Consider the following 23,493-nt stretch of genomic DNA (forward strand, 5'->3'; position numbering starts at 1 on the left):
GGCGCCCCAAAACCCTGCATTTTAGAAGGAACTCTCTTGGGGTGGTAGAGGGCATGAGTACTCAAACTTCAGCTGCATTAGAATCACCTGAAGGGTTCACTATGTTACAGATTCTGGGTCCCGCCCTGAGTTTCAGAAGGTCTGGGGCAGAACCCGAGAATATGCATTTCACACAAGTTCTCAGGTAATGCCGGATCAGAGGACCACACTTTGAGAACCACTGATAGGATGGGACGGAGAAGAATGGGTAGCAGTGAGAAGATGAAGGGAGCTGTCCAAATAGTCCAATGAGAGGTGACGGACCCAGAGGAGGAGAGATGTTCACATTTTAGATCTGGGTGCTAACTTTTCAGTGTCTTAGTGGTGACATGTCAGGCATGGTAAGAAGTCAATGTGGGAAAGGGAGGCTGCTTCTGGGGAGAAATCAGCCAGGTGGTCAGGATAGTCCCCAGACTCACACTTGGTAATGACCTTCAGAAAACACAAGAATCAAGGTGTCCAGAGTTGCCATTTAATGCCCAATTATCACAACACAAGGAGGTTTACATGGTGCTCATCAAGGCAGGACCCAGGGAAAAACCAGACCAGAGGGAAGTGACCTGTACAGAGTCCCAGCACGGGGACCGAGTTCTCTTGGGCCTAATTACCCTCGAGACACACGTGCCATATTCAAGGCTTCTTCACTCACCCAGGAGCCAGCAGGCTGGCTGGGCTTCTGGTCACCAAGGGTCCTCGTGGGAGAATGGTGTCCCAGGGTGAGGTGGGGACCCTGGGACACGATGAGAACCAGAAAGCTGTTTGCAAACAACCCCAAAAGGCTTTCACTTCAAATGCACTAAAGCCACACGATGCTCAGATGTGCGAACACCCAAACGATTTTACTGAAAACTACACGCTGTGCAGAACTGAGGCTGAGAAAACTTGGGGAGGGAAAGGAAAGTCAAAACCATCCCAGAACCAGGTTTCTGAGCTTCACCACCCCCCACAGCTACACCAGTCCAACCACAGCACTGCTGTGGAGAAGGGACACCACACTGATCTAATGAACACTTTTCATGGGAAGGGACATGGGAGCATGTCCCTGGTTTTAAGAGATCTCTTTGAATCTCCAACTCTACCGCACAACTTAATGCTACCGAGTTCCCTGGAGCCCCCGAACCTTTGGTGCCCCTGGGGACACAGGTGACTTGTGGGCTGCCGATGGAGCTGGGGAAACATCCTGACAGCAATAACATATCTCAGAAAGAGGCTAGGTCTCAAGTTTACATGTGGCCCCTAAAAGAAATTCCAGCCAAAATGCATTCTTAAAGCACCTGACGGAACTCGAGAGGTTTCAAGTGTCACTGGCAAGAAACAGGCATGAGCTTGTGTCCCTCCCAACCCCCCTGCCCCTAGCCGGAGGCTTGGCCTAGGCGGTCCAGCCCCGGGGGCCAGGCAGGGTGTGGAGGGGATAGCACAGGACAGGGGCAGCTGCTCAGGGTACAGGCCACGGGCCCAAGGGGCAGCCCGTCTGTCCAGCACTATGGCTGGGAATTTGGGGAATGAGCTTGAATTCTGGCCAGACTTTGCCATTAAACTCATTCCCGGTGGGTCCTGCAAGCCTCTTCTCCCCTTTGTCTGCTTTAATTCCAGGAGAACACTCTAGACAGAGCCAAAGGCATGGAAGTCAAACGTCTCTGTCTTCAGAGATGGGGCACGGCTAAATGGCAGCCCAGAGATCTCAATCTCTGGCCCCACATGCCCCCAACCAGATTCCATGCAACGCTCCCTCCCCCTGCCCAAGGGCCAAGGTAGTCCCTTGACCCTGGACATACTGGGCTTCGAGACAGGCTTCTGACAAGCCCCCTATGAGTATCAGGGGAGCTTCTGCAAAGCATACAAAATTAGCCCTGTTCACAGCACGAGGCATCTGTGACCTGTTGACCACTCCTGAGAGGGCAGTTAGGGGCCCGGGAAGTTGAGAAAACGACAAGGCAAGACTGTCCCCACGTGGGCATTAGCTCCCATCAGACCCCCATGTCCAAACAAGTCTACCTCCCAAACTTCAGATGCCAGCTTCTGGTCGGCTCAAGAGCAATCCCGTGAGGCCAACTTCATATTTAAAACCAACTTAATGCTACAAACTCAAAAAAAAAGAAAAAGAAAAGTGCTGCCCAGCTGAGCCCCTGAGGAAACCTAGCTCCCTGAGGGTGGGTGGTGGGCCTTTCAGACCACCGTCCCTGGCTGCCTCTCTCCAGAGGGCACAGCCTTGGTTCAGCCCAGAGCAGCCCCACCCCAGGTTGAGTGGGGAGGAGAGCTGATCCCCCCACACCCAAGCGGGCTCCAGAGACACCTTGGGATGGTCAAGCCATTGTGGGGGCTCGAGAGAGGAGGGCAAGAGACCTTCTCAGGACCCTACGCCTGAAGAGTTAACGTACACCCATCGCCCCACTAGCTGCCAAGGTCTGGTGTGCACTTAAGACAGCTTCCTGTCAGCGCTTCGGCATTCCTGTGACAAAAGGAGGCAAAAGGCCACCAAGTCCTGGTCACCTCTGTCCTTGGCTGGGGGGGGGGGGGGCGTGGCGGGGAGAGAGAGGTCTTTCTGTGTGAGAGCTGGTGGGGAGAGGAGGTCCTTAGAGAATGACTGCCTCCAAGAAACAAAAAAAGCCTTCCAGGGAAGGGGGAGACTATACCAGCAGCGACCAGAGGGGGTGCTTTCTGGCATTTTCTTGTTCTCATCCCACCTGTCTCTTTGGGGGGGCTGCCACTCCCTCCCAGGTCCTCACTGCAAGACAGCACCTGTCCCAAGCGAGAGGCAGAAATAGAGGAAGGGTGCCCTCGGCGCCTTCCACGTCCCTGTCCGTGTTTCCCCGGGAGCTCTTCTGTGCCGACTCCCTGCAAGGTTGATTTTCATGTCCTGAGGGAGAGGTAGGGGATTCCATAGGAAGTAGGTTTCCAGAACTGGAGCCTCGATGCCGCCTACCCTGGGGTGGCTCCCTGCCACCATCTCTGGGACAGAGGAGACCAGGAATCCAAGGCTGGCGCCTCAGCTGGAGATGCCAGGCCACCACGTACTAGAATCACGAGGCCTAAGTGCAAGTAGCGTTCTAGCAGACGGGACGGCCCCCCAGAGACCCAGCCCACGGATGTGGGGAAACTGGGGAGTTGGCCTGGGGCTCTGGAAGCCCTGGCTTGCCCTTGGACAGTGGACAGCTCCGGGCCTGTCTTGAGAAGTCTTACTAGAAACTGGAATGATCTCCCTGCTAAAAACTCAGGGAAGACAAACAAACAAAACTCAACCTGAAATAAATACAAAGGCATTAAGTGCTTCTTGATAAATTCAGGGTCCTAATTCCCCCTCAAAAGGGGGGGGGGGCCGGGGCCCTTTCCCTGGACCTGGTTGCCTCACCTGTGGCTCTTCGCATGAGAGGTCAGAGGTCAGAAGCCGGATGGGCCTTCCGGGCTCAGCTTCCATTAGGAAGGAGGGGACCCAACCTCTGATACGCTCCTCACCCGAATCCCCTACATGGCCCCCCAAGACAGCTTCGGCCGGCTGGGGGTAAGAAAGGAGAAAAGGAGACCCCCGTACCCTGAGGACGGCACCTTGTGTCCCACGTCCCTGTGCGGGCAGAGGGCCTGCCAGTCTGTGAGGAGGTAGAGACAGGGGCGGGCTGCCGGGGGCAGGCAGGGCCACTCAGTTAATCAGCAGGTCCCCGAGGTCATAGGAGTCGAAGAGGTCGCTGATGCCCTCGCCCCCGTCCAGGCCCCACAGGTAGTCGTCCTGGTCCAAAGGCGGGGAGAAACTGATCAGGGGGGAGCTGCACGGCAGGGTGGGGGACAGGAACTGGTCCTCGGTCTGCTGCAGAAGTGGGTGTGGCAGCTCCAGCATGCTGTCGGTGGCCTCCAGGGGCACAAGTGGCAGTGGTGGTGGCGGAGGCGCTGGCAGCTGCAGGGCCTGCTGGGGAGTCAGCGCTGGTCCTGGAGACGAACAGGCAAAGGTCATACCCGGGCCTGTTGCCCCAAAGAGTCTGGTCAGACCTCGGAGCGCAAGAATAGCCCTCCCGTCCTCTGGACGACCGTGCGCCCTTCTCCCTGTGTACCTTCCTGGTACCGCTCTAGCCACCGCCCTCATGTTCCTACCCTCCCTCCCCTCCTCTCCGAGGAGATGGGATCTCCAGCTCTCGAAACCCCACCCCCTCAGGGCTCCTGGCCGGCTCAGTCGGTAGAGCACGCGACCCTTGACTCTCGATCTTGGGGTTATAAGTTCGAGCCCCGCGTTGGGTGTAGAGATTACTTAAAAATAAAAATCTTACAAAACCAAAAACAAAACCCAAAACCCCTACCCCCTCTCACCATCAAGCTCCTGGCCCCTGAAACCACATTCTCTGTTTCTTGCATCACCAATCTCTCTCTCTCTCTCTCCCAGATCATTCCCATCATCACAAAGACACGCTAATGACTCCTATCTTTAAAAAGCAGCCTCCCCGGCCTCATGACCCTCTCCAATTCCCAGCCCAGCTTATCGCTCCTGTTCATAGCAAAATTTCTCAGCAATTGCCTGTGCTTACCCTCTACCCCCTCCAAATGTATCCTCTACCTGCCCGCCACTCTTCACTCTTCCACTGAGGTCTGTCCCCACCACGCCACTGAACCAGTGACCTCACGTTGCCGAACCAATGGTCTTATTTGACTTCCAGCAGAATCTGGTGCCGTTATTCACACCCTTCTGGAAACACCTCTTCACTTGGCTCTAATAGACTAGAGTCTCCTGGTTTTCTTCTTACCTCCTTGGCTACTTCTCCTGCCCCCTTTGCTCTGTATCCTCCTCTTCCTAACTTCTAAGCCCTCAGTGCCCCAGGGCTCCAGCCTCAGACTCCCCTCTCTGGCTGCACACCTCCTCGGGTGACCACAGCTGCCCCTTGGCTTTCAATCCCGCTCCCAGTGGACGCGTCTGGCACAGACTTCGCCCCCGAGCTCTCGGCTCCCGCAACGCCTCTGCTTAGAGAACCGAGGTACCCCAGAACTTAGCACGTCAAAACCAAACACTCCTGGTCTTCCCCCCTCAGTGAATGGACCACCACCCACTCAGCTGCCTAAGCCAAAAGGCCCAAGAGTTGCACACAGTCCCGCCATTTCCCTAGCACCCAGCCCGGCAGCGAGATGGGTCATTTCCACAACTGAATGAATTCTGCCAGTTCCACGGGGCCTCCTTACCAGTCAGCTTGCCTCAACCCTTGAAGTCTGTGTTCTAGCTTAAAAAGGGCTGGCGGAGGGGGTGGGGGGGTGGCGCCTGGCGGGCTCAGTCGGTTAAGTGTCCAACTTTGGCTCAGGTCATGATCTCACAGTTTGTGGGTTCGAGCCCCACGTCGGTCTCTGTGCTGACAGCTCGGAGCCCAGAGCCTGCTTGGGATTAAGTGTCTCCCTCTTCTCTCTTTGCCCCTCGCCAGCTCGTGCTCTCTCTCTCTCTCTCAAAAATGAATAAAAATTTAAAATTTTTTTTTTTTTTTTAATGGGAGTTGGAGCGCCTGGATGGCTCAGTTGCTTAAGCGTCCAACTCTTGATTTCAGCTCAGGTCATGGTCTCATGGTTTCTGAGTTCAAGTCCCACATCGGACTCTACACTGGTAGCACAGAGCCTGCTTGGGATTCTCTCTCTCTCTCTCTCTCTCTCTCTCTCTCTCTGCCCCTCCCCCTCTCCTTTCTCTCTCTCAAAATAAATAAGTAAGCATTAAAAAAAAATTTTTTTTTAAATGGCTGGGAATAAAATCCAAGTTCAACCAGTGTCAAGAAGGCTCTGCGTGATCTGGCCCCTGCCTGCCTTTCTACTCCCTCTGTCCCAGGCTCGCTCCCAGCACACCAGGTGCATTTCCACCTAGAGGTAAAAAGGCGACTTCTTACACAGGGATGAGGAATAAGGCACCAGAACCCGCCCCCCCAAATATATCCTGATACCCAGAATCTCCGTTTGAGCCATGACTTAACCCCCAACCACGCATTCCTTGGAAAATACAGCTGTGGTTTGTCAGCCTGCCTGATCCTGTGTGTCTATGGGCAAGCGACTTAATGTGCATGAGCCTCTGTTTCCTCACCTCTAAAACGGGGATGATTATACCCACCTCCCAGGGTTGTTGAGAGGATTCAATGATAAGTGAAGTAGAGGGCAGCTTGTCTGAGTGCTGCCCTGGCCAATGGTAAGAAGAACTGAGCTTTACCACGGGCTTGCCCTGGCTGGCTGGGTTCCCGGGAAGAGGTGTGTTTGACCTCCTCGGACACTCAGGTGGCCCCAAAGGAGGCAATATTGTGACCCCTATTTACAGATGAGGAAACTGAGGCTCAAAGAAGTCAATTAAACATATCTGAATGGAAAAAAAATGGAATATTTTTTAGCGTGTTGCAGAGGCCTGCAGGGAGGTGTTCTAGCAAAAGGCCTGGTTCGGGAGGAGGGGGAGGACCTGGGCTCGGACCCCAGCCCCGCCCACCCCACCGGGTGAAGCCCCTGTTTTCTTCGAGAGGAAGAATAAGGCTCCAGCTCACTGCCGTGCTGAGCAGGAACGAGACAACGTGCGTGAAAGCCTCTGCTGGGCCTTTCTCTCCTGCACGGTTATCACCCCCCAGAGGGAGCCGTTCTTTACACCTGGGCCTCCGCGCACTCCGATGGCTCAGACTCACTCCTCTATCTCCAAACCACACAGAGCAGGCGGCCGGTTCGTATAAGCTTTTTCAAAAATCGCATTCACGCTGTGTCACTTTCTGTAAACCGTCCAGGAATCGTGAGGGAGTTTTAAGTGTCCCAGTTTTTAGAGACATGAGAACGGGGGCTCCAAGGGGCCACAGTGACTCGCCTACAGTCACCAAGTCACAGCAGGTGAGGTGCAGACTCAAGCCCGAGTCTCTCAGAGTCATCCCCTGTGCTACAGCTACATCTAGGTTGACCTCAGAATGTCATAGGTGGGCAAATGTCAGAGACCATTCCAAAAGCCCTTCCGTCCAAAGCCCTTCCGTTACACACGAGGGAAACCGAGGCCCCAAAGGGTTAGTGATTCCCCTGCACGACGCCAGAACCTGGGTGCCAAGACCATTGCGGCCTCCTCTTTGGATGTGGACCCTGGTGCTCAGACCTCAAAATGACTCTGCTTCGGGCCAGAACACGGAGTGTGTGTATGCGCGTGCATGCAGGCACGGATACCTTCCAGAAAACACCCCCCCTGTTCCCTTCGGCAAGGATGTCGCCAAGAGACCACGTGGCCAGGGTGGTTGGTTTCTGGGCTGGCTCCACCACCGACTGCTCTGTCAGCTTCTACTCCTTCTGGGAGCACAGCTGATCTGTAAAACTGAGGCAAAAACCTCGCCCTCGCTTATGTTGGAGGGTCCCCCGCCTCTGCCCCAAGTCTCAGAGGACATCCGAAGCGAAAGTGGTTCTAACTCAGGAGAGATGCGCACATGTTGACAGCGAAGTGCGAAAGCAGAGCGAGGGAGGAGAGAGAACAGGGTGGGGCACAGGTCTGGAGTGGGAGATAGACACTGGGAGGTGCCCAGAGGGACAGATGGCTGGTGCCGGGAGAAGCCCGGATCCCCGGACCAGACCAGGACACAGGAGAGATCAGCTGGGGGTCTGGGCTCTTGTCCAAGCTCTGCCGCCAACCTCTGTGTGACCTTAGGGAAGTCACTTGCCCTCTCTGCACTTCAGTTTATTCATGTGTAAAATGGAGGGCTGAGTTATATCAGCGCCCAGCAAACTTCTGTAAAGGACCGGATGGTATTCTAGGATTTGCAGAACACTTACAATCTCTGTCACACAGTCACTTTCTTCCTCTCCCCCAACTCTTCAAAAATGTGAAAACCATTCTTAGCTCATGGGCTGCTTAAAAACAGGCCAGATTTGGCCTGCAGGCAATAGTTTGTGAACCCTTGAGTTAAAGAAATGGAAGGGGCGCCTGGGTGGCTCGGTTGGTTAAGCGTCCGACTTCGGCTCAGGTCATGATCTCACGCTCTGTGAGTTCGAGCCCTGCGTCGGGCTCTGTGCTGACAGCTCAGAGCCTGGAGCCTGTTTCAGATTCTGTGTCTCCCTCTCTCTCTGCCCTTCCCCTGTTCATGCTCTCTCTCTCTCTCTCTCTCTCTCTCTCTGTCTCAAAAATAAATAAACGTTAAAAAAAATTAAAAAAAAAAAAAGAAATGGAATCCATGTGTGTGTTCTGTGGACACCCCACCAAGCCTCCTCCGTCAGACCAACTTGAGCTCTGGCTGCTTTAAACACCAGGGTTCTACTCAAGGGAATTCTGCTGCTAAGAAAACAGAAAGTTGAACACTGGCCTCCACAACCTGAAAGGATCTGTCAGTCTGACCTGATGTGTGATCCCAGTAAAGGGCATAAGCCGTCCTGGAGGAAGGGCCCTTCCTGGGCTCCCATTTCTACTCCTTCCAGACTCCTTCCCTGGGACTTCTCCGGCCTCTTTGCTCATGACTCAACTCATGCTACTTCCTGTCAGGTATAGCCAGCTTTTTTTAGCCGTACAGCGACCTCCCAGCCAGGGGTGAGCCTCTCTAGTCAGGAACCCCTTCCTCGCTTTGTTCTGAGCCTCGTGGGGAGAGGCCTGGGAGAGGACATGGGGAGAGTCACATCACCTCTATGCCTCAGTTTATTTATCTCTAAACTGGGGACAAGAACACCTACCTCAACAATGGCTGTGAAAAGTAACGTGATAATAGATGTACCTGATACAGTCATGGTTTAAAAAAATCTTAGTCATGGGGCGCCTGGGCGGCTCAGTCCATTAAGTCTCCGACTTTGGCTCAGGTCATGATCTCACAGTTTGTGAGTTCGAGCCCCAGGTCAGGCTCTGTGCTGACAGCTCTGAGCCTGGAGCCTGCTTCGGATTCTGTGTCTGTCTCTCTCTCTCTCTCTCTCTCTCTCTCTCTCTCTCAAAAATAAACATTAAAAAATTTTAATAGAAAAATTAAAAATCTTAATTATAACAAAAAATTAATAAAATAAAAGATAAAAATAATTAATTAATTTTCCAAACTCCCAGGGGCACCTGGGTGGCCCAGTTGGTTAAGCCTCTGACTCTTGATTTTGGCTCAGGTCGTGATCTCCCAGTTGTAAGATCGAGTCCCATGTCAGGCTCTGTGCTGACAGCACAGAGCCTGCTTGGGATTCTCTCTCTCCCTCCCTCTCTCTCTGCCCCTCCCCTGCTCATGCTTTCTCTCTCTCTCTCAAAATAAATAAATAGATAATTAATTAATTAATTAATTAATTTTAAAAAATCTTAGTTGAGCCTTCCTTCAAACATCTGTAGTTCCCATTCACTGAGGGCTTACTGAGTGCCAGGGGCTTTGTCGTTAGTAGTCACCACGGAAGTGTGGTACCAGCCCTAGTGGCAGTAATAATGACAAGAATAGTTAGCCGTTACTGCCTGGTGCCGTTCTAAGCGCTTTGCCTGTATTATTTCCTCTGATTCTCACACCCTATTAAGTAGATCCTGTTAGTTACTATGCCCAACTGACAGATGAGGAAATTGAAGCCAAGAGAGGTTAAGTGACTTGTCCAAGGTCACATCGCTGGTAACTGGAAGTGCTGGTATTCAGGCCCAGGACCCCTCTGGCCCAGAGCAGCATTAGCCTCCCCACTGGGACAAGAACACGCATGTGCTCTATAAAGTGTGACGTGCAAACACACAAGCGGGGGAGAAGGACTGTACCCCTCTTCGCCGCCCAACAAATGTTGACGTGGAAGAGGAAACGCTAAGGCTGCTTGCTCTCCCCACCTCCTGTCCCTCTGGACAGAGGGTCCTACCTGGAGATGCCATGGGTTCTGTCATCCCAGGGTCAGTGCTGCTGCTGGGCTGGGTGGAGTCAGGGATGGGGCCGAGGGGGGAGGGGGAGGGGAAGGGCTCCTTGGTCGGACTGTCCGGCTCCTGCACCTCCTCTGGGCACAGGTAGACTTCGATGGGTCCCTGCGTGCTCTTCAGATATATCTGTAGGTTCTCCTGGAGGAAGAAGAGAAGCCAGGTCATGGCTCTGGGCAGCTGGGCACTGACTCATGGGTCGGGGTGGGGTGTATGGATGGACACCCACGGCTCCCGCCATCCACGTGAGCCAGCGCAACTCCTGAGCTTGGTGCTGACGCCTGCCCTGTCTGGCCTGTGGTGGGCATCCGCTCTTGCTGCCTGTCCGGTCCCCAGGTCCCCTTCTTTTAGGGAGAATATCTTGATTTTCCTTTGGGAAGCCACTCCTCTGCAACTCATGTACTGTGGGGGGACAGCACTCTTCCCCACTCCAATGGGTGAGCTTGGGGGACAGGCTGGGAAAGTCACCGTGATGGTGACTGGTTCAGGGTAGCGCACGACTCAGGTCAGTCCAGGAGCATCGGACCCAGGACTCGTGTGGGACTCGTGGGAAACAGAAGCTCCCTTCCCACTGGGGTCACCGAGCTGGTTATCATGAAAACTAGCTTTGCCACCAGAAAAGGGGAGCCTGCCTTAATGGAAGCACAAAGAATGGCAGAGAAAGATGGAGAGCATGGGGCGAACTGAAAGTCATAGTTTGAGCTCCTGCATCTAGCCTTGCCTGCAATCCCCAAGCCTTTCCTCTGGACCTCTCACTTGCTTCCCCTTAGTCCCCTCCACCCCCAACTTAAGCCATTTGGACTTGGCCTTCTGTTACTTGTAACAAAGCATCTTGGTAACTTGGCCTTCCCGCCCCTGCTTCTTCCCTCCATGATTAACTGCACACATGCTATTCCGACAGGCATTTAGGTCTCCACCCGGTGCACCTGCACTGCCCTCTGCCCACCCGTTTCCCCTGACAACTCCTGTTCATGCTTTAGGACCCAATTAACCTGTAGCCATCTATGGGCTCTTCCTCCAACTGTCCTTTCTCTGGGCACCTGGAGTCTATAAATGGCAGGATGACTGCTTGCTTGGGTCTTTTTCTCACTAGGTCCCGAGCTCCTCCAAGACAGAGGTGGGGCCTCCTTTATCTTAATGTCCTTCCATTAAACGAATTATTTCTTGAGCGTTTATTGTGTGTCCAGCTCTGGGCTGGGGGGGGGGGGCTACCACAGGAGTGCGGCATGCTTCTGTGGAGCTTACACTCTAATAGGTGAAGCAGAACACAATCACAGAATCACCAATCACCCAGCAAACGGAGGTCAAGTGTGGTAGAAAAGCACAGGTAGTAATGAAATCTGGGGGGGGGGGGGGGGGGGGCGTGGTAATCAGGGAAGGCTTCCTTGAAGAAGTGATGTTTGAGTTGAGACCAGTAGGATGAACAGCAGTAAACCAGGCAGAGAAAGAAAAGAGCATTTCAGCTGGAGGGAACAGCCTGGGTGAAGGTCTTACAATGGGGAGGAGCTTAGTGTGGCGGGAAGCTGTAGGTAAGTCAGTGTGGCTGAAGCAAAGACACCATGGGGCAGCATATGAGAAGAGGCTGGTGAGGTCAAAGCACAGAGGACCTCATAAGGAAGTATTAAGAATTTCTGGTCTTTAACCTCGCCAGACACAGTTAGGAAAGGATTACTGTGAGCGCTAACACCACGGTGTATGGGCACATGTGTGCGTGTGCCCAGAAATGTTGGGGGCCGTGGGATGCAGAAAGATACCAGGAACGGAGATTTTCTCGGGCCAGCATCTGATGCCTGTTGCCCTTTCCAGCTTCTGCCATTTCTGCCCCCAGCTCGGGGACCACTGATCTTGTAATGGGTACCAGCACGGACCTGGGAAGCTTGGGGTCGGGCAGCACCAGGGACAGAGCATACAGAGCAGCCTGGGACCCTCCTAACCCTGCTCTCCACCAAATGCTTCCCTCTCACCTCGCTCCTGTCGGGCACTTCCAGTCTTGTCTGAGGAGGGGCCTTGACAACGATCACTGTCTGCTCCTTGAAGCTTCCAACAGCACGGATGTCCTGGTAAGTCACATAGGCCAGTGTAGGGGCAGGAGAGTCAAGAGAAGTAGCTGGTCACAATTCAAACCCCCGGCCTGCCAGCCTAAGCCTCTGGACATCTCTTTCTCAGTCCGTCTACAGCTTAGAAATAACCAAACACCATAACCTGTTCTCCTACTATCATAGGCTACCCCCCATCCCTTTTGAAAACAAACAGGAGTATAAATCATTTCTTAATGCTGCCTCATAACGGTTTTTTATGTAAAGACTTCATCTCAGACTGTATCATTAGCTCTGAGACAGGAGGGCTCCGTCTTATTTCTTTATGTTTCTCACCATGCCTAGAATCCTTCCAAAAACACAAAGTCAGATCCAAAGACCAATTAGATGGTAGAACCATCTGATTGGGAAAAGTGTGTGAAAAGCCTTAGCAAAGCCCATGCTTATAGTGTCAGTCTTAGGAATCCAACCTAAGGAAAGAAGTAAAAAATATAGGAAAATGTTCTCTATACAAAAATATTCATCACAATGCTGCTTTATAAAAGCAGAAATCTCAAATCAATCTAAGTGTTGACTCTAGGCCTTAACAAACCAGAATGTGGTCTGAGTAGGACATTCTCAAATCATCCTGAACATGAGGTTAAATCCTATGAGACTGCTGTTTTGCAAAAAATGGTCCAATAGCAACAAGTTCATGGATCAAGCAAATAGTTAGGAAGGATTTGTAACAACAAAATGGTGATAGAAAGCAGGATATAAAATGTTACATATGGGGCACCTGGGTGGTTCAGTCAGTTAAGTGTCAGACTTCAGCTCAGGTCATGATCTCGCGATTCGTGAGTTTGAGCCCCACATCGGGCTCCTTGCTGGCTGTATGGAGCCTGCTTAGGTTTCTCTCTCTCTCTCTTTCCCTCTCTCTCTGCCCCTCTCAAAAATAAATACTTTAAAAAAAAAGTTATGTAGGGGCGTCTGGGTGGCTAGGTCAGTTAGGTGCCCAACTTCAGCTCAGGTCATGATCTCGCTGTTGGTGGGTTCGAGCCCCACATCGGGCTCTGTGCTGACGGCTCAGAGCCCGGAGCTTGCCTGGGATTCTGTGTCTCCCTCTCTCTCTGCCCCTCCCCCACTCGCACTCTGTCTGTCTCTTGAAAATAAATGTTAAAAAAATATTTTTAAAATTATGTATATCAGGCACACACTACATTAATAACCTGTCCCCTTGTGTATGTATAGTTAAGAAACAATGGCTACATGAAGGGGGCACCTAGTTCTTTTCTCCATTTTCCAGATTTAAGGAACTGGACTTACTTTTATAAGGAGTAACTTCGATAGGCTCGTGAGGACAGGCCACCAAAGAAGGAAGAAACAGATATGCCAGCCCCCGAGGCTGAGTTAGGCCTTGCAGGGAGGTGCTGCCTCAACTCCAATAAGGCCCTGCTCCCTGACCTCTTCCCCCCACCAAACAGGATATCTCTTGTTGGCCTTGTCCTCGGTCAGGTGCTTGAAGTTCAGAGAGCAGGTCTGGATGAGCTGGTCCAAGGCCTGCTCCGTGCTCATCAGCTCCTTCAGCTCCTGCCCCAGCTGCTGCCGCTTCCCAGGTCGGGTCGGGTCTTCAAACATTCCCCTGCCTCTGGGAACAGAGCAGTCCCCCAGTGTCAGTCTCAGCGCACATCCAGGAGCCCCAACCCCAGGGCGGCTGTGCAGACCTAAACAGGCGGTGCAAAACCCCAGGATGGGGCCACTCACACGGTCTACAACGGCGCCCCCTGGGTTGTGCAGATCAGGGGCCCTGCCTAGCTCCCGGGGAGCTGCTAGGAACTGGAACTTGAGGTCTGAGGGTTGGGCTAGGGAAAAGAAACAAATCAAGCCTCACCCCACTTTGGGGGGCTGTCAATGCCTATACCCCTCCCCCCCCGCCTCCCCAAACGCCTTGCCTGGGTTCCCTCAGGGTCGCGCCAGGGGCTGCAGGTCCGCTCTGCTCTCTGTAGGAGGAAAGGAGCCTGGGGGACTCCTACCTCAGAGCTGCAAGGAGTGTGGGTGGCTACAGCCCAGCTCCCAGGGGACTTTCCTAAGCTGGAAGAGGGGAATCTTTGGGATCCCAACTCAAGAGGATCTGGGTCCTCTCTTGGGCCTTTGCGTGTCCTAGAAACCATTCTCCACGCTGCCCCAACCTGCTTTCCCAATATATTCCCAGCATATACATCTGTCCTTCCACCTCCCCCTTAAATACATTGGCTCTGCTCCCGGCAGGTACGTGAGCCTATCGGACGCCACCCTGAGCTGCAGCCCCGACACACCCACTGCATACGGGGCACCCCGCACCTTCACCCGCAGCACGTGCACCCACTGGTGCCATCGGCCCCAGCCCAGGCACTCACACCCACTGGATGTTGTTCTTGGCCTTCTTACGGATGAGCTGGATGCCCTCCAGCACGTTGGTGATGTCATAGATGCGCCGCTTCTGCACGTCCAGCACCTCAGCCGCCCAGTTCAGGTCCAGGACGCCGTCCTTGGACTCGCTCAAGAGGTAAATGAACTTCTTGGTGAGGAGCCCCAGCGACGTGTCATACCGAGTCTTCTCTCCAGGGGACTTGGGGGCTAAGAGGAAAGGGGCCCAGTCACAACCTCATCCTTTGATCTGGACCCATTAAGTACCTCTCTTCGCATGAGGGCCGGAGCAACCACTCTCCAGTTTACAGAGCACTGTGAGGCAGGAGGTCGTTCGCCACCACCATCCAGGCAGGGACCCTGATGCCTAGAGAGGACACGTGACTTGTCTGAGGTCTCGCAGGGGCAGGGGCGCGACTGGAAACCAAGCATCCTAACTCCTAGTTCATAGCCCCTTTCCATTATAGCTTAGGGCAGCCCTAGAAACACCACCTCCATCAACACCAACAAATAGTTATCGTGTGTTGGTCACCGTTCTAAGCAACTTTCCATATACCACAAATTTAATCCTTGCAACACCCTCTCAGGCAACAGCCTGAGAGGCATCCCATCTTACGGGTGAGTACACTTCAGAACAGACAGGTGAAGTAACTTGCTCAGCTCAGTCGGCTAGAAAGTGACAAAGCTGATTTAAATCCAGACAGTCCGGCTGCAGTCTTCCTCCTTAACCATCACCCTATCCCGCCAGCTAGGTCAGGAATCGAGGATTATGGTAGGGAGAGAATAACGGACTGGGATTCGAGAACATGTGTATAGATTTGCTTTTTCTTTCCACGTGCAGCCCAATGATTATCTGAAAGGAATCAGCCCTATACTATCACACGGGGCAGGCGCATGAAAAAAGATGCTTTCTTAATGAGGTGGATGTCCCAAGACCACATCTCAGCTGCAGCATCTTAAACCACAAGAGGACTTCTGCAAATTTAGTGACTTGCAAGTCATATAGCAAGCTAGTGGCCAAACTAGTTTTGGAAACTGAGTTTTAGAGAGTCTCAGATTCCTCCGGAAGGGGATTTTAGAATCCCCTAACACACAGATGGCAAGCATTTGGCACACGGGCTGTTTTTGTCAGGTTTTGCACCCTTGACAGACATTGCTGACTGATCAGTGCACTTAGTACCTTTCAATAAAACGATCCCGGCAGCCTCTACCAATCAAAGGGAGAGCAAACTTTATTGCTATTCCTGATCTCGGTGTGTTTCATTTTATAGATGAGACAACCAACGCTCACAAGAGGAGTGATTAGTCAGATCAGGGCAGAACCTTGTCCAGACCCCCAAATTCCTTTTTTTTTTCATTAAAAAATTTTTTAGGGGCACCTGGGTGGCGCAGTCGGTTAAGCGTCCGACTTCAGCCAGGTCACGATCTCGCAGTCCGTGAGTTCGAGCCCCGCGTCGGGCTCTGGGCTGATGGCTCGGAGCCTGGAGCCTGTTTCCGATTCTGTGTCTCCCTCTCTCTCTGCCCCTCCCCTGTTCATGCTCTGTCTCTCTCTGTCCCAAAAATAAAAATTAAAAAAAAAAATTTTTAATGTTTATTTATTCATTTTTCTGAGAGAGAAAGGGAGAGAGAGAGAGAGACAGAGTGTGAACAGGAGAGGGACAGAGAGAGAGAGAGAGAGACACAGAATCCGCAGCAGCCTATGGGCTCTGAGCTGTCAGCACAGAGCCCAATGCAGGGCTCGAACCCATAAACCATGAGATCATGACCTGAGCCGAAGTTGGACACCTGATGCTTAACCGACTGAACTACCCAGGTGCCCCAAGATCCCCAAATTCCTGCCCCTCGTGTTTCCCACCCGGTCACATAACTTCTTCATTAGGTCTCTGACCCCACCCCCCCCAAATTACTGTTCCTCTCTAACATAGTTTCTAAAACTCCAGCTGGAACCAGGATATTGACTGAAAATACCAGCAGGCAGAGGCAGAAATTCCCTGCAGCTTAACTTTAGGAAGGCACCACCCGGGCAGCCCCTGGATCTTAAAAATCTCTGAGGCCACGCGGGTTAGACCAACCCAAGTTTCACTTCCCTTTGAGTCATTCATTTAGCCCTCTGCATGTGGGAGAAAGACCCTGGATTCTCTCTTTTAGAAAAGATCAGACTGCAGGAAATGTAATTTTTTTTTCAATAGTAAGCTCCCACGTAAAACGCTGGTCATCACGTTCAGGTCACGAGAGCGGTGTGCGGTGTGGGAGAAGCAGTGCTAGCTTGGCTTTGAGTCCTGACCCCACTCACCAGCAGTGTGACCTTGGGTAAGTCGCTCAAGCTCTGCGTCTCAAGTTGCCTCATCATTGAGAGGGGGACAGAGCTACCTACTGGCAGGGTCCCGTGACACAACCCAGAGGAAACTACTTTGTAAACTGGGAAGTGTGCTACAAATATCACTCCAGATGATTCGGGCCGGGCTGCTGCCCTCTGCCCTTACCCATCCCCCATCCGGGGCCCGCCCTTAGACGCCCAATGGGCAAGGCTTACTTTTGGGGCTGGGGAGGCCGTCCAGTCTAATGCACTTCCCCTTGGGGGTCCGGAATTCAGGGACTGCTGGCTTCCCGATCCCCTCCAGGTCCAGCTTCCTTTTGGCCTTGGAGAGAGGAGAGAGAGAGACAGGGTTTGAGAATCACTCTTCCTTCAGCCTTTCCCCAAGTCGGGGCCAAAGCATGGAGGCCACCAGCAGCTACTTTCTGTGCCTCAGTTTACCACCAGTCCTGGTGAAAACATCATTGCACTTGGTGAGGAAATAGGAGGGGCTCAAAAAGTGAGCTTTCATGGGAAGGAAATCCTTTTTTTTTTTTCTTTACCTTTTTTTTTTTTTAGATTTTATTATTTAAGTAATCTCAACGCCCAACATGGGGCTCGAACCCACAACGCTGAGATCAAGTCACGCTACATGCTCCACAGACCGAGCCAGCCAGGTGCCGCAGGGAGCCCTATTTTCTGAAGAGCACACAACACTCCCATTCCGAGGTCCATGCTCCTGAAGACTATGGAAGCCAGTCCAGCCGAGAGCCCGGGGTTCCTTAATAACAGGCCCCAAGGTCACTTCTATCGGCACCATGCCCAGAGGATGATGCGGGGAGGAAGGAGTGGGTAGGACCTAAACCACACCAGGCTGGGGAGAGCCTCCCGCCTCACCAAGTGCAAAAGCAGCTGGCCCAGCCTGCCCTGGTGCCCATCACAGCCCCACAGCTGGCCCTTATCAGGGTGGGGCTGGGCATCCGCCCAGGCCCAGGGGACTTCCTGGCTCAGTGCCACACCCCAGGGAGGTGCCCACATCGGGAAGCAGAGCAAACATTCCCCACCCCCCATGTTTGGGCTCCGGCTCAAGGGCCCCAAGGCCTCCTGAATAGACTCCATTTGCCATTCTTTGCTGAGAGGGGGCAGACAATGAATCCTTCCCCTGCTTCTCAAGGACGAACAGCTGAGGTCCCCCTGCTCCCCCTGCCTGTTCCCGCCAAGCTTGGGAAACACCTGCTGGGGAAATCAAACCACAGACCCGTCTGCTCTTCTCCACCCCACTGCCACCAGGCCCCAATTAGGCCCAGAAGCTGCACTGGCCCGGAAGGGGCCTCTCTCCTGGTTAGGGCTGGGCAGGGGCAGGGCTAGGGCACTAGGGCACGGGGGCATAAGCCAGCCTGGACTTGAATCTCCCGGCTCCTTCAGGGACTCACTGTGTCTGTGTGTGACTTGGGGATGTACTCTGCATCTAGGAGCCTCAGTTTCCTCCTTGGTAAAATGAGGCAGCAATCACCTACCTTGAGGGATGATTATAAGGAATAGAGGAGCTAACTCCTGCAAAGTGCTCACCCTGTGACTCAGACACAGTAGGTGTTCAGAAAATGCAGAGTCCCCTCTCTGAAATCCAGGCTTGGCCTCTTCCTTGACACACCCTTCTGGGGGCCACTGAACCCATTTCCTTCCTCTCCCTCTCCCCCCAACCGCCCAGACACCCCTAAGCTGGTCAGGACAGAGAAGCCTATTTTAACCTTTGACAGTGAGGTCATGCTCGGCAGGGCTGAGACTAACTGCTGCTGAGCACAGCTGGGCTGACAGGTGTCAGAGGTGGTGACAGCTCTTCCTGCTATCAGTTTCCCTCCCTGCTCCTGCCTCCTCCAGGAAGCCTTCCCGGACTGATTTCAGGAGACCTGCTCCTGGGTTTGAGGAGCCTGGATACGATGCCACTCTCTTCCACCCCTACCCAGACCTGGACGCGATCCAAACACCTCCCTGCTCATTCCTCTTGAAGTCTCTCTGGGATATTCTTTTTCTAACCTTTCAGTTGGTGAGATCCTAGATCCTAGGGAATGTAACCCATCTTGTCTCTAGAGAAAGGCCCAGTCACTCACTGAGACCTTCCACATGCCCTGGGCTGGGCCCCAACCTTCATCACCTCACTGAGTCTCCCCGGCACCACCAACCCCCATTTAACAGCTGAAGTAAGCAGGACCTGGTGAGCTCCAAGGCCTTTATCAATCTGATTGAGGTTGTCCATCCCGGCACCCTCAAGAAGGAATGCCAAGAGCAAGGAGGAGAAGGGAAGCCAAGCTGAGTTCTACCTGAGGCAAAGGTGGGGCAGCCCAGAGTCTCCCCAACCCCATCCACCTCCCCCACCCAACAGGAGCCAGGCCCTGCTGAGTTCACAGAACACTTGAGGAAGAATCTCACCACCTACAAGGCGGGGAGAAGGAAGGAAGGACCTTGAACAGAGTACCTGCACTGGGCCTATCATGTGCTCATCGGTTCTGCAACATCAGTATTGGCAATCCCTCTTGGCAGACGAGAAATGGAGGCTCAGAGAGGGTGAGACACACGCCCAAGGTCACACAGACAAAGGGCAGAGCCAGAGTTTGAACCTGGGATTGTCTGACGCCAAAGCCACATACCAGGCTGCCTCAGCTCTGTCCCACACACATCCCCCCAGAATTTGCTGGAATTTGAGCCAAGGCCCGGCTGTGCCCACCTGCCCCCATTATTTTATACACCCACACCAGTTCCCTCCCTTCTCTTACTCTCCCTCACCCTTATGCTATACTCCAAGTGTTCCTAAGCAGCAAAATGTCCCTGGACATCTCCCTGACACCTTGGGGCACTCCCCAGAGAAAAGTCAGCCCATAGATGGGCCTGAGCCTGCAGAACAGAGGCGGCAGAGGACAAGCCCAGGAAGATGAGGGCCAAGGGGGCCCTGAGCACAAACCTTGGAGTCAGACCCATCTGGGTTCCCATCTAGGCCTCCCCCCTTCTCAGCTGGGTGAGCTCATCAAGACAGTCGACCTCTTGAGCCCCACCTGTAAAACGGGATAATCTGCTCCCCCGCGGCTGGGGATTCAGCAACCGTGCAGCAAAGCGCTTCGCTCGCACAAGGAAGCGGCTATCACTAAAACACGAGGGGCACCAGCAAGGAGAAAGACAGCTCAGAGGTAAGCTGGAAAGAGACGGAGATGTGCCAAGGGCAAAGGCCAGCCTGGCTCGAACCTGGACCCTCGTAGGCAGCCCCTTCGGTTGTTTCCTAAAGGCCTGATCAGGATCCGAGCTCCCCTGCCAACCCCAAAGGACAAAAGCGAAGCTCCTTCCTCAGGCGGCTCCAGAAGTGAGAGGGTCCGAGACCGCCTGGCACAACCCCACCATGGGCAGCGAGGTGAGGAAGCTGGGGCTCGAAGGAGGGGAGCTGACTTGCCCGAGGGCACACACGGGCCGGAGCCAGGGTTCTCCCAAGCCCCAAGTCCTCATTTAGACGGCGGGGGTAGGAACAAGTGTTCCAGATCCCAGCTCTGCCGCTCGGTAGCCTACATCTCCTCCTCTGCCCTGGCTTGTATGGTTGTTCCTTAAAATGTCCGTTTGCTTTCATGGCTCTCAGAGGGAATTTGGAAAACATAGACAAATTAAAAGGAAAGAGAACTGTGCACAGAACCCCACCCTCTTCACGGATTCCCGCGGGAATGAGACAGAACAGTGTGATGTGCCCGGCCGGAGGAGGGACGCCACGGAGGATCACCACAAGCCTTCCCCAGAGGGTGCTGGAAAGAGCCCTGGACAGGAAGTGAGGAGACCAGGGCTCAGGGCTTCGTTCTGCCATTGAACTTGGTGGCCACCCCTGAGGTCCTTTTAAACAGCAGCTCCTCAACAAATCCTGCTCACCCTGCACTTTGCAACCCGGCCACAAAACAAGCGGCCACACCCAGGGTTGGGTTTGGAGCTCTTCCAGGTCACACCCTGGTAAAATGAGTAAGCAGGGGGCCAAGCCTGCCCACAGGCAGGGGGCCATGGGGCATCCGACAGGAGAGGGGGCTCTGGGCCCGGCAGGCCTTTAGGGCAGTCTGATGCAAGGAGACTCTCCCACCACTTCTTGGCTTGTGACTTGGACAAGTGACTTCACGTCTCTGCTCAGTTTCCTCATCTGTGAGATGCCTCCTCCCAGGCATCTTGGCCAAGATAACAATGCGGAGAGTGCCAAGCGGTGCCTGGCACACGAGAGGCGTTCAGTAAAAGAGGGCCATTCTTGCTGTGATCACTGAGCCCCTCTGGGAGGGAGCTACAGACAGATGCACTCGGGCTCCTCTGGGAGGGAAGCAGTTCAAAACCACAGCTGTTACTGAAACTCAGCCACTGAAACTCCGCCTGAGCGCCTGAAAGCAGCTGCCCAGAAGAGACTGCGCCCGCCCCAGAGCCCCCTCCCCCGGGGGCACCCAGCTCCTAGGTCAGGCTGCACCGGGGAAAGTTAAGGCTGCAGAGAAGAGACCCAATGATCGCCAGCCTTGGTCATACATCCCCCTGAATGACCTTGGACAGATCACATCCCCACTCTGTGCCTCAGTTTCTCCCTGGGGCTACTAATACCTTCTACTTCACAGGGTAATGCTGAACATAAGAGAGATAGCTGGTCTCAAGTTATCTTTGGCTCCTTGACCTACAAAATGGGAGTAACACCCCTGCCTCCTTCCTCCTAGTTAGAAATCACGTGCAGGAAGGGGCCCTGAAAGGTTCAAAGCCTTGAGGATGGGCAAAGCACGATTTCAGTAGCAGGGAGTGGTAGCCACTGAGAGGCAGGGCTGGGGGTCCGTGCCTGCTCACTGACACAGGTCTGAGCAGATGTCTCTATGGCAGTGTGGGTGGGGTGGTCTTAGCTCTGTGCCTGAACTTATTCACCACTCACCACTAAGTAAGCCTACAGCACCCCCATTTCCCCTCCCTGGAGCCTATTTCCAAAACCCAGGACCTGGAGCTGGAAGTGACCTCAGATAAGTTAGCCCAGCTACCCCATATACATATGCGTTTTCAAGCAAAGGAAATGTAAGCCCAGGCTGGTGCCAAGACTGACGCAAGGCCCCACTGAATTAGTGGCAGTCAGGACCAGAAACCAGGTCCCCCCCCCCAGTACCCCCAGGGCTTTTCCCACCCCACCTACCCCCACCCTATGATTGTTTCCCTTCTCAAGGGCTCCAGGAATTCCACTCCCACAAAACACACCCTGTACCCGGTGCCACACTTTGGGCCCTCCCTGGCAGTGGCCTGGGGCTTGAGAAAGAAACAATCTGAATAGGAAACCCAAGGGGCTGCCCTCAATTTGCACCTGCTACTGGCTGGCTGGGAGGGAAGGCTGGGCCTGGGGGGAGACCTAGGGCAGATAACTGGGAAAGAGTTGGCTGTATGGGAAATTTGGAGTCTGTCCAAGGCAGACTGGACCTGAAACACACCCCCCCCCACCCTTGCCCTGTTTTTTTTTAAAGTCCCCACTGTCCTTAGGTCAAGCCCTGAACCTGGACAATACCAGATGCCCAGTACGAGTTTCTGGATCCAGCAATGAATGAATGGTGGCAGTGTTGCCCCCGTGGACTTCCCCAAGGTCACACGGTGCACTGGGGGTGGTGGGTTGGGTCTCCACAATGCCACTCCACTCCACTCCAATAGATGAGGTTATTTCATCCCAAATCCGAAAATGAAGGGCTCTTCTGCTCAGGTATGCAGGGCAGTGGGTTGTTCTGGAAGCCGAAAGCTCTCATTTCCCTCCCCAACTCGACCTGCTTCGCTCAAACTGGGTCCCCGGCGCCCCTCCCTCCTTTCCCACACCCGCAAAAGCACAGGGAGAAGCGGTGGGTGGCGGTGGGGAGGTCCCCAGCATTACCGGCAGCCGGCCAGCCGGCACGCATCGCACAGCTTGGCCCTCCGGTCCGTGGGGGGTGGCGTCGAGGCAGGTGCCGGGCGCCGCAGTGGGAGGCACAGTCTGCGGGTACAGCGAGGTGTAGTAGGTGGTGGTGGCCGGGCAGAGCTGGGGGCTGCTGAGACCGGGCGGCCACAGCTCTGTAGGGCTCATCGCGGGCAGTACCTTCGAGGGCGGCCCGGCGGCTGGAGCCAGGGCCCGGGGCCCTCGCAGCATGGCGAGCACAGCGCCCCCTCCCCAACCGGGCCTGGCGCACCCTCAGGCACCTGCGGGCTCCGGAGCCCGGGGAGGCTCACTCGGCCGGAGGCATGGCGCGGAGGCCGGGGGAAGCCGCCAATGGACGCCTGTGGGGCAAGGCCGGACCCTCCCCTCCTGGCCCGCGGCCGAGCCGAGCAGCGCTTGGAGATCCCCGCTTAGAGATCGCCCCGCGGCGGCGGCGGCGGCGGCGACACGGCCAGGGGCTGTGCCGCCCCGAGGGCGGCGGCGACCCGGACGGCCCCGCGCCCCAGAAAGGCCTCGGCGCTTGGGGTCCGGCTAGCTCGCGGGAGGGGTCTCCGGGGTCGCCGGGGGCTAGGCGGAGAGGCGATGCGCTCGGACCGGCGAAGGGGGGGGGCGCGGTTGCACCGACTCCTTCGCGCCTGGCTCTCTAGTCCCCGAGCCTTTCTGTGCCTCTTTTTTTTTTCTCCTTTTTTTTTTTAGCGCCAAACTGCGTGCCGCGAAATTCGGATCTCCCGCGGAAAATGCCGCGCTTTGGTTGGTCGCCGCACCACGCACAGGCTCCACCCCCGGAAAGGACCGGTCCCCAAGGCTGCGATTGCAACACGAGCTTTGCTGCTTAAAGGGGCCGCCACACCTGCTGTCGCCTGGCGCCCGCTGGCCCTCGCAGCCCGCGAAACAGGTTGGGAGGGTGGGTCCCGTATCGTGCAGAGGCAGCCGGAGCTGCACCGTGGCCCGCTGAGTAATGGGCCCGGATTCCGGGGCGGGGGCAGATTTGGGCACGGAGTGTTGTCCTGAGCCCAGACCCAGGAGCACGTTGCCC

At 54.5% G+C, this 23,493-nt stretch overlaps 1 protein-coding gene across 1 annotated transcript; it reads right to left on the reverse strand.

Moving 5' to 3' along the window:
- Nucleotides 1–489: 489 nt before the first annotated feature.
- On the reverse strand, nt 490–23,139 carry E2F2 (E2F transcription factor 2). Its single transcript, XM_003989649.5, has 7 exons — nt 22,419–23,139; nt 16,778–16,883; nt 14,235–14,454; nt 13,328–13,486; nt 11,788–11,902; nt 9,772–9,964; nt 490–3,957 (listed from the first exon to the last, which is right to left on the reverse strand). Exons 1-7 carry the CDS (start codon nt 22,668–22,670, stop codon nt 3,674–3,676), a joined length of 1,329 nt encoding a protein of 442 aa, XP_003989698.3. The 5' UTR covers nt 22,671–23,139; the 3' UTR covers nt 490–3,673.
- Nucleotides 23,140–23,493: the final 354 nt, after the last annotated feature.

Source organism: Felis catus, chromosome C1, assembly GCF_018350175.1.
Source record: "Felis catus isolate Fca126 chromosome C1, F.catus_Fca126_mat1.0, whole genome shotgun sequence".
In the NCBI taxonomy this organism is placed as follows: Eukaryota; Metazoa; Chordata; class Mammalia; order Carnivora; family Felidae; genus Felis; species Felis catus.